Here is an 11,542-nt window from a genome sequence, read left to right as displayed (position 1 = left end):
AATTTAAAAATAAATAAATAACTTAGAAAAAGATAAATAAACAGAATTGTGTATTAAAAAAAAAAGATATTACTTGTGGGATTATACTTGTACTTCAGTTAGAAGGTGAATTAAAATAAATTACATATTTTTACATAAATCACTGTGTTTAGGTAGCATTTAATCCTTGTTTTCAATCCATATAAATTTTTTAATATGAAATTATGAATAGAGCTATTTTGATTTAAATGTATCATAATTTCACTTCTTTTTTTATTGAAAGATGGTATCGATGGGGAAATGTCTGCAAGAAATGTTGGCCAGGATGCTCATCATGCTTTGGAGGAAGACGGGATGAATGTATCAAATGTACAGAAGGAAGATCCTTGGCAAGAGGACAATGTCGCCTGCACTGCCCTCGTAATATGTACAGTACACCGCATGGCTGCACCAACTGCCATCACTTCTGTTCCACTTGCAATGGTTAGTATGATATTTTTTTAGTTATTAGCATGAATAAATGTTTATGTTACTATATAACAATGTCAATATCAAATTGTTCTGTACATTATCAATTAAAGTAATTCATAGTAATCAAAGAGCCCAAGTAAATATACTTATAGAATGCATCTCATAAGTATATAGAGCACATCGAGACAAGAATTATCAGATACCAACTTCATAGGTACCACACTAGAACTACTGACTACGGCAGAATATATTTCAATGTTCAAGGCATAAACCCAGATACACAGACAGGCACAAACCCATGTGAACATTCACAGTTTAGACTGAGGACAACTGACTGACTTGGAGGATCGATCCAAGAAAATTGGTGAGCCCCATCACTACAAACTGATTCCTAATTTTCTCAGTTCCTAAAAAATATCTACCATTCAAATTAATTTCTCATCCAATAAGATAATCCTTGTTATTCACTTAATTTTATCCCCACTATAAATCAAACTCACTTCCCATGGAGCACAGGGGAATAAATTGGCCTATCAGATTTCCTCCTTAGCACATTCGGAGCTCTTCCAGAGCATTTCTGCCAGGTTAAGTATTTTTGGAGTTATTACTTGATTATCCTTCTCAAATTCTTTTACCACAAAATTAAATCTAGAGACTGGTTCACTCTGCACATAGTTAGCAAGGAAAGTGGTGCTCTCTGTTTGCACTTTCACAAATGGGTTCTCAACTTCTTCATATCTCACTCCCATTATTTTTTCATGGTTTTATAGATTTTGTGCTCCTCCTAATTGAGTCAGCTATCAGGACCTCCACTATCTAGCTTTCTTCAAGGACAAAAAATGACTTGAGAGAAAACTAGTACCAGTAGACCACATTTTTGTCTCATGAAAACCGCAATTCAAAAGAATTTACTTTAATAATTTATACATGAGAAATATAGTGAGACATATGCTAATGGAACTGATGACCGCACCGACTAGCCATAACAATACAAAAGAACTGCACTGACTAGTGGCTACAGAACAAAAGACAAAGAGAGGATTTTGGACAGGGTATACATTAGAGAGGTTACAGATGACAACAAAGTAGAGAGTGAAATAGAAGCAAAAATAACAGCAGGAAATAGATTTTATTTCTCATTGCAAAAAAGTATTGATGTTTTTTAGAGCTCTATCTAAAAGAATGAAAGTTGTTATCTACAAAACCATCATAAGGCCAGTAGTGATCTATGGGGGAGAAACTTGACCCTTGCCAAGAAAAGTAGAACAGATGCTCAACTCCTGGGAGAGAAAGATATTAAGAAGGATATGGGGAGGAGGAATTTGGATAAAAAGGATGAATGAGGAGCTGATAGAACTGTTTAGGGAATCAACATCCAAGTGAAAAGAGCAAGAATAAGATGGTTAGGATGTCAGATGAAAGGATACCCAAAAAGATGCTTTATGGCAAACCAGATGGGAAATGGAAAACAGGATGTTCCTGGATCAGATAGCTATATGACATAGAGGAAGATTTAAGACAGTTAAATGTTGAAAGATGAAAAGAGAGAGCAAGAGACTTAGAGATTTAGATTGGTTGGCTGTGATGGAGCAGGCCCAGATTCTTGTAGGTACTGTAGTGCCATAATAATAAAAAAATAATATATTAGAGGGGTATGAAAAAAGAAAGAATAGCAGTATGCTGAGCAATAACATCCTCGTTGCCTATGGGAGAAGGTCAGTAGCATTGACTGCTGACGTCTCAAGAATAACAAAATGTCTCAACTTTCTATTACATAACTTGACTATACTTATCAGAACCCTATAAAAAGTTAAAAGATACTCTAATGTTTGCAGGTGGAGGAGCGTATGCGTGTACAACATGCGCCAGGCAGAGGTACCAAGATGACAGCTCGGGCCTATGCTACTCTTGCCATTCTAGCTGTAGCGAATGTGCAGGACCAGGGTCCGAGAACTGCACTGTTTGTGACAAAGGTAGTTTACTACATGACGGTACTTGCATACCATCAGCCTCTTTGTCGCAGCTCTCAGATAGCCAGCTAAGTAAGTTCAAATTTATTTCTCACTTCATATATGAGAAATTTCTATATTTTTTAATATCTGAAAGCTGAAAATAAATTAAAATTGTAACTATTTGATACAGATTCTGACACATATTTAGTAATGTAGGTATAGGTATAGTAATATACGTATAGGTATATAGGTATAGTGTAATCTCAGTAATCCAAACTTTCGAGCTCAAAACACTCCAGTAATCTGAATTGGCATAAAGAAAAAATATATAAATAAAAAAAAAAAGCAACATTTTCTGAGAAAACTCAGCAGGCAATGACATTTTTAATTAAATAAAAGTGTACATGTTTAAGAACATTTTAACTTCCCGATCTATAGGCAAGCTATTGTAATCACCTTAAACATTGAAAGCAGAAATTTTTACAGTTTTGATATCGGGTAAAGAGTTTATCTTTTGTTGGAATTAGAAATACATGTCTTTTGCATAAATCATTTGTTTCTGTGAAACTAATTAAATTAATATAAGAAATATGTAAAATGCAAATTTTGGTAGTGAACTCTTTTTTTTTATCATGTTTTAAATAAATCCATACAGTGAATAATTTTCATTTTTTATTAATACTTTTTTTCACACTCTTAAGTGGGCAACAAAGAATGATACTCCGTGGCAGCAAGTCCTTCCCTTACAACCTCTACGAGAAGTTTCTCCAGAAGTACCAGCAAAAAAATAAATACATAAATAACAGACTTCATAAAAAACTATCCACTTTTTAAAACTTCATTGTCAAATTTCTAATAAAATATGTATAAAAAAAAATTAAATAGTTACATAGTTATGAACATCCATATTGCTGAATTTTTTTTACACCAATTTCCCTAATCCGTAATCCAAACTTTTCAGTAATCCAAGAACCCATTCTCTGCAACTTTTTTGACAGAGAACTATTCTTTCGTAGATCAGGAGGAAGCTCTTTTTCAGTAGCCTTAGATGTTTCCGACACAGTCAGATCCACACAGAAGCACAAAATCTTAAAAATAAATAAAGAAAATTAAGAATTTGAACAAATTATTTGTTTGGATTAATATTTTTGCTTGTCGATATCTGTTATATCAGAAATGTATATACTTTTTTATTGACTTAATTTATAAATTTACAACTTGCAAATGTGTAAAAGATATTTTACAAAATTACAACAATGGTATGATTGAGATCAGTACCCTACATACAATATATACTACATACCTCCCAACTAATTAATTTCATCAGTTAGCTAAGGAGATCCCTCATCCAGCTCCTTATTATTCTTTGGTACATATTGTCGGGAATGTACATTGTAGCCATTTTCTACCAGTCAATTGTCATGGTGATAGAGTTTGTCATGAAATATCTTGCTGAATACATTTCTAAACCTTTCTGAAACAATGAACCAAGTAAAAATTTGGTAAAGAGTGGTTCAGTAATTTTCTTGGTTAGTGATTATAAACGAAAAATTGTACTTCCTTTTATATAATAGTATGATCAACATTTAATAATGTGGGCACAACAAATGTTTGTGATTTGTAACAATAGATCTCTTTTTACTATTTATTTTAATAAAACATTGTTTTAATATTATAGGTTCATTACTGGACAAGTTTGCATTTATTTAATGAATTCCACTGTATAGTTCATTCATTTAAAATTTTTTGAGTTTAATGACTTCCATTTTGAATGAAATATTTATTAATTATTCATTCAAAATGGAAGTCATTAACCTCAAAAAGTTTTAAATGAATTGACTCACCAGACTTCCTATAGAGATAATCCAGATGAATTATAGTGAAAAACCCTTCCTTATTAAATTTTTTTATTGTAATATATCATAAACAATGTTTCAGGTTATCGCCCCATCGCAAGTCTTGTTTATATAATCCTCATAGATTTCTCCTTATTTATTAAATATGAAATTTTATTTATTAATTTATTTAAAAATAATTTGACAGCAATAATGATTAGTGTGACTATTATACCTAAGACTAAATAAGCTGACCAGTTTAGTTATGAAATGAGAGTATATAATTATATTTATAGTATCTAGTGATAGAGCAATGGCCCAGAAATGTTGTTTATGATCTGTTAAAATAAAGAAATTTTATAAGTAAGAGCTTTTCATTACAACTAATTAAAAAAAAATTGTTTTTAATATTTTATCGTAGATAAAGCATTTTGAGAAACTTGTAACAAAGTGAATTGATGATTTTGTGTAGAAGAAATGACTCACTCCGCAGCTGCTGGCAAAAGGAGAAGTTATGAAGTGTTTTCTGCCGAGGAGCCACAGTACAGGAGAACAAAACCGCCCGAATATTCGCCATTTGTCACAGTAACAATTATTGCCGTTATAGCTTGCCTTGCAATACTTATTCTTTTCGCTCTGTTATTTGCAACGCTACAAGTGAGATGAGGTAATTTAGTTTTCATTTTTAAATCTATTCTCTCAGTTTATTTATTTTTTTTGTTTTTTAATATATAAAACTGTGCAATAATTGAATCATTTAGTAGAATAGTAACCAAGTCAAAAAATTGTTCGGTGGTGTAAAAACTAAGTTATTATATCAGCAATGTGGTTTTAAGACCTGAACATTCTCCAATGCATCTGGTAACTGGTATTGTGCATCTTATGCTAATATTGTCAATGCAAAGAGGTTTTGTTTCTTGGTAGGACATTCTTAAACATGACACTCAAATAATTCAAGTGACATCGAATATTCCTGGAAATGTTGTGAGATTTCATCAAAATAACTGATTAAAAAAATCTAAATAAATTATTGTTAAAATAATTTATTTTATAATCGTACTCACAATATATTTGTAAAATGATTATTAATGAAATGAAATTATGTCCTGATTGATGAATTGACTAATAAAAATAAATACCACTACAACCCATGAAGAGTCAGGGGTCCGGGGTACTTTGTAAGGAAGTAAAGTAGGAGATGATTTGGTCAGAATCATGCTCGATTGCCTAATATTTCCCCATTTAAAGGTACCAACTTTATGAGGCTGGGTGGACCCCAAAAGGCTGCCAAACCCACCAGGTTGACTCACAGCTACAGTGGCAGAATAAATAATTATCTGTCACAGCCAGATTCGAACCTGAGTTCTTGAAATTAGTAGTACAGTACCTTACCAATGAGCCGCTCTTCTCCCATGAAATGATTATTGTATCAAATAATTGCGTCAGAATTAATAATTTAAATATCAAGAAGTCAATGTCATTTTATTTTAAACAGTCTAGAGACCTAGCTAATGGCAGCTCTCATGTAGTTTACATCACAACAGTTGTTGTGACAACACATCTATGGCTGTTAATTATTACAGTGAAAAAACATGATAGTAGCTTCACTGACATAACATGTACTTTCAACTCCAAGAGGAGCAAAAATCTAAATCTTTATCTTAGGAACCATGAGACGTACAGATGTCTTTTAGCACTCAATTTAAAATTAGTTTATAAAAGGAACATAGTCCAGGTGCGATTAAAGAAAAAACTGAAGTAGTTTTATGACTAATTGAATTTTTTCTCTGACCTCACCCAGACTGACAATGTTCCTTTTAATATTCCACGCAGTCAATTGTCGATCTTCCAGTATAGCTAGTTTAATGTCCCATAAGGTAGTTTATGACATTTATCTTTATAAGAGTAGTAGTTTTCATTAAATTTAACAAAATATTGATTTATAGTTGTTTGGACAAAATTTTTGATTTATGAAAAAATATATCTCAGGAGTCATTGGCTTACAGATGTCTGGCAGCACACAAAATAAAGCTAATTTAACATAAAGTAGTTTATGACATTTATCTTCGTGGGAGCAGTAGTTTTTTTTTTTACATTTGCATATGATATAAATTTTGTGTATGAAATTTTGTCTGAACAAATATAAATCAATACTTTGTTAATTTATTTTGTTAAATATAATGAAAACTACTACTCCCATGAAGATAAGTGTCAGTAATTACTTTATAACTGATTAAATTTTCTTTAATTTGAGTGCTAATAGAGATGTACATCATCATTTTTCAGTACATTTTTTATGAAATATTACTTTCTAAAAACCTATACCTGGGGAACTATTGGACGTAAATAGCTCATATTTTTTGAAAATTTAACCAACTTTAAATAATTTTCTATTAGTTTTTCTACTGATGTTGGTAGTTTTAAGATATAGTGCTCCGAATGAAAAATTAATATTTTTTTTTTTAAAGTTCTGAAATAGCTGTCATTTTTTGAGGTTGCATGATCTGACTGGTGGATTTCCATTTCTTAATTGACAATGCAATAAAGGTTCAAAACAGTGCTATTAAAGTTCACATGTCAATTATTTTGCACAGGCTCTCTGACTAATTCAACTACATAATAAATTGACAATATTTTCTGAATAGTTTAGAAGTTAATGTAGTTATTTATACAGCTAACAGATGGTATGGCATCCATGCTTTGAAACTTCTTGGTCAGTATTAACAAAACTATGAATGAATGTGAGGAGAAAGTGGTTAGAGGTGTGGTCAGTGAAGAGCACAAATAAGTAAACATTTATTTATCAGTGCCTAAGTTTCAGCCAGGCCTTCATCAGGGCTATGAACAGAAAACAAGATAACTAAACTATTCACATCAGTCACCACTATGTATCCATAATTTTAATTACTTTCTTATTTTCTAATCATTCTATATATCCATTGGTTGTTATCTTGTTTTTAGCCAAGATGAAGGCTAGAAATTCTGGCTGAGAAGTTGGCACTAATAAATAAGTTTTTAATATTTCTTATTATGCAATTTTCAATTTTCAAAAATAAAATATCTGATTTAATTCTTCTTTCAGATCCGGTCCGGGAGGTCATACGTGGCTGGTTCACCGATGCCGAAAAGAAAAACCCAGCCACCGATCAAGTTACCCAAAAAGTTTTACCTTAAACCTGCTACTAAATGACCCAACCAACTTGTGGCCTTCCATTGTCTTAACAGGTAACTGAACGGAATCAAACTCAGCATGGTACTGACACAGTATACCAAGGACTGCTAAAGCATACCACGTACCGGACTCATCGCTATCTCTTAGGCTACTGTCCATGTGATTCAAAAGTCGAACATGTACATACCTATGTGTAAAAAAAAAAAAAAAAAAATGTTGGATTCAACTGTAAATATTTCATATCCGTTGTAAAGCTGTGCTGTATTTATGATTACTTAAATTATGAAGAAGTTGGTCAGGGAGTGCAGTCAAAAGGAACCAACAAATAGTTAACAACTATTTATTTGCCGATGTTTCGCCCCACTTTGAAGAGCTTCATCGGGGCCAAAAATATACAAAAAGAACTAAAAATATTTTGGCATTGTAGGATAATAAGATACAAAAAAGTAAATTAAGGTAGGATAAATATGATGAAAAAAAAATAAATGAAAAGAAAATTGTATAAAAATGAACCAAAAGAATAAATAAAAATAGTTATGGTATAAAGTAGACAATGATAAGTATATGTACATGAAAAAAACAAATTGTGTAAACTATTAGGTTAAAAATGAACAGGAGACATACACATATAAAATTAAAAAATTAAATATGAGAAAAACAATTTTAACACTAAAAGACAGAAAATAAAGAAGTGAGGTGAGAGCAATTAAAGGTTAAAAAAGAATTAATAAAAAATAAAAATAATAATAAATAAGTAAAAGTGAGTAGTTTATTAGTTTTTTTTTTTTTTTATGAATGTATACTTATCATTGCCTAATTTATACTATAACTATTTTTATTTCTTATTTTTTTCATTTGTATATAATTTTATTTTCACTTATATTTAAATAATTTTAGCATTATTTAATTTACTTTTTTGTATCTTATAAAAAATCAGCAAATAAGTAGTTTTTATAAGTTATTTTTTTGTTTCTTTTTGACCGCACCCCCGACCATCTTCTCCATAATTCGGTCTATCATTTATATATATATTATATTTACGATTACATTTAACGTGGGCTCTAAATTCAAGTATAATTTTACCCTTTATAAGGGCTCAAATATTGTGATTGTATATAGTTAGTTATATGTGTGACCTTGAATATTTTGGCAACATCCAATTCGCTTAAGTAATATTGGGAAAAATTTTTTGTAATTTATATAAATTGATGGCAAAGGTTGCTGATGCTGTTATTTTATGCATGTGTGTATAGTATATGCATTTTATATGTTTATATTTGATGTTAAATTTTATTTTCAGCTTGTAATAAATGCATAGCCCTTTGGTCATCGTCAATTTGATGTTGTATAGTTAATACTTTATAAGAAAATATTTGATGATTAAAATTTATCAATATTAGTATATATTGCTATGGATGTTTATTTGTGTCTCTAGGTTCATTGCATATTTACTCAAAGTGAATTAAAAATATTAATTATTATTAAATTTAATATTCATAATGTAAATGAAAATCTGCACAATAAACTTTCACAAAGCTTATCACTCAGTATTTGTCCTCATTCTAAATCTACTGCATAATGGTTTTGTTCATAATATTATGTTTATAAATATTTTGTATCTATTTGCTATTTTTCAATAGTATGTATTATAAAATAAATGTACTACTAAATATATTTATTATAGATTGTGAAAGACTGACTGCAGTGGCCACTATTATTCAGTTTTGTATTCCGTGTTAGCGGGATTTTATATGTGTATTATGTAAAAAAAAAAAAAAGATAAAAATAAATAAAAATTTAAATTATATTTTTATTATATGTTTAGCGACCTATCGGTCGTTCCGAATTCTCGAATGAGCGGCCTACTGCACTTAATGCCAAGAAAGGTCACACATTTATTAATGTTGAATTTTTTATAATTGAGAAAGTGATTGAAAAAATATATATATATGTTCTTTGGTATTTTGAGCAAACATATTTTAAGAAGAGAAAGAGTTTAGTTAACATGTAAATATGATAAATGTCACATTGTTAAGTATTAGTGTACAAATCGTGTATTTGTAAAATAAAATTATTTAAAACTAAGGAATATTTTATTTTATTTTATTTTTGTTTAGCCTAAATTCAGGATTTTCAAGAGCAATCTTGAATATATGCATGTAAATGCAGAGATTGTTATAGGTTTTAGGTTCCTTCTCATATCCAATGTCACCAAACATACCATGATTCTAAATGATCTGCAGGAGGAGGGATAACTCAATCTTCATATAGAACTTCAAAGAAATTACTAGAGAAAAAATACTATTCAGAATAATTAAACTTTATTCAATAAACAATAATTATTATAATGAAAAACAAAAATAAACATAAAAATATATAATTGTATGTTTTACAGCTTGGAAATGTGTTATATTTGTTAGTTACCTATCAAAAACATAACAAAAAAAAGGACAATACATGTTACAAACATATAAAACTATCCATTAATTTTATAAGTGATTACATAGTCATATTGCTTTGAAACATATTAGTAAAAAAACATACAAGATTTTTTTATAAATTTTGGTTGACTTATAACATTGGATGAATGTATAGCAGTTATAATAGAAATATTTAAAATGTAAGAAAGAGGAAATATAAGCAAACAATTACCAAGATCAAGTCAATATTTCAGTCCATCAAAGGAACTAGTGAAAAATTGTAAGACTGTTATAAATATTCCATACATGGAATAACTTTGTTAATTCCTTACCCTAATTTAAAACAATGACTAGTAGAATAACTAATATGACTAGGAAATAGGTAATTATAATTATTTACAGATAACACACTCTCCTCTGGCGCAGTATTGCCGTTCATAAGAGTGTCCTCGTATTATGGTGTTTTTATTTTGGGAAACTCGAGAAGGGATGATAACTGTGGCTCTTCCCATCCCAAAAATAAAGTAAATTAGTTTAAATAAAATAATTTTTATCCAAGTTTTTTTTTTTTTTTTAATAATTTATTTATTGATATTTACAACTGTATACACATATATACAACAAGTAAATTTGCTGTAGGTGACAGTGACATGATAAAAACATGTGGAGAATCAACCCACTGATAGAACTCCAATAACATTTCTAGAGGAGAAGATTTCGAGGCCATCTTCTTTTCAGACGCCTAGAAGGATTATTAGGTAATGAAGGAGAAGCCAGGTTAGAAACAAGTGGATTTGGTGATTGAGAAATTTATTATGGAAGGAACGGTATCTGGTTCTGGCCAAATCGGCAACATATGGAACATTGAGGTCCTGATGGATGACTTGATTTGTGACAAAGTAAGGAGCATTAAGGATTTTACGAAGGATTTTGGACTGTAAGGATTGGATTCGAGAGGAATTAGATGGTTTAGTGGAGTCCCAAAGCTCAACTCCGTATGTCCAGATAGGCCTTATAATAGTCATGTAGATTAGTCTTTTGTAATGGATTGGCAATTTAGACCGTTTGTATAGTAAATGTTGCAATAGTCGGAATCTACGAGCAGTTTCTTGTCTTTTTAGTCTTGTATGAGGATTCCATGTCAGTCGTTTGTCGAGATGTAGTCCTAAGTAACGGATCTGTTCGACAGGAATAAGTGACGTGTTATTAAAGGATATTGTAGGGGAAGAGGTCATGGGTTTACGTCGAAGGGTAAATGTGATTTTTATCCAAGTTAAGTCTCAAAAAATTCTCTATTATTTCTTTGAAAGTACAATGTTTTGGCCAATTCGGCCATTCTTAAGGACAATCTTTAATATAATTCTGCTTAAAACTATCCCTAACTTAAAACTAACCCTATTTTGTCACTTTTCTATTGAATTTAAAAAACTTTTAATTACAGATTTATTTATACTATTATCAATTGGAAACTATCTATAATCAAAATGATCCCCAAACCCCAAAAGCCGCCAGAACACCCATCCTCTTACCGTCCCATCTCTCTATTACCGATCGTGGGAAAAATCCTCGAAAAACTTATTTTGAAACGCCTATACCCCATCCTGGATTCAGATCATTTAATCCCAGATCACCAGTTTGGATTCGGAACATCCTACTCCACTATCTGGACATTGAACATCCACTGGTGGACGTTGTCTCGTCTTCTTTGGAGCG

General features: G+C 30.6%; 1 protein-coding gene across 1 annotated transcript in view; it reads left to right on the top strand.

The window, feature by feature from the left end:
• Positions 1-9,494, top strand: part of LOC106689904 (furin-like protease 2) — a gene marked incomplete at its 5' end in the record, with an annotated part of 40,804 nt that extends 31,310 nt beyond the window's left edge. The window contains 4 exon segments of the mRNA XM_067051917.1: positions 263-462; positions 2,286-2,492; positions 4,710-4,904; positions 7,320-9,494. Of these exon segments, the coding sequence (XP_066908018.1) occupies positions 263-462; positions 2,286-2,492; positions 4,710-4,903 (601 nt within the window).
• Between the last annotated feature and the right edge of the window lie 2,048 nt (positions 9,495-11,542).

The sequence above is a fragment of the Halyomorpha halys genome, unplaced genomic scaffold (assembly GCF_000696795.3).
Source record: "Halyomorpha halys isolate HHAL.00 unplaced genomic scaffold, Hhal_1.1 Scaffold47.1, whole genome shotgun sequence".
Taxonomy (NCBI): Eukaryota; Metazoa; Arthropoda; class Insecta; order Hemiptera; family Pentatomidae; genus Halyomorpha; species Halyomorpha halys.
Note: the sequence above shows the minus strand (reverse complement) of the source record. Positions and strands in the feature narration are given on the sequence as shown.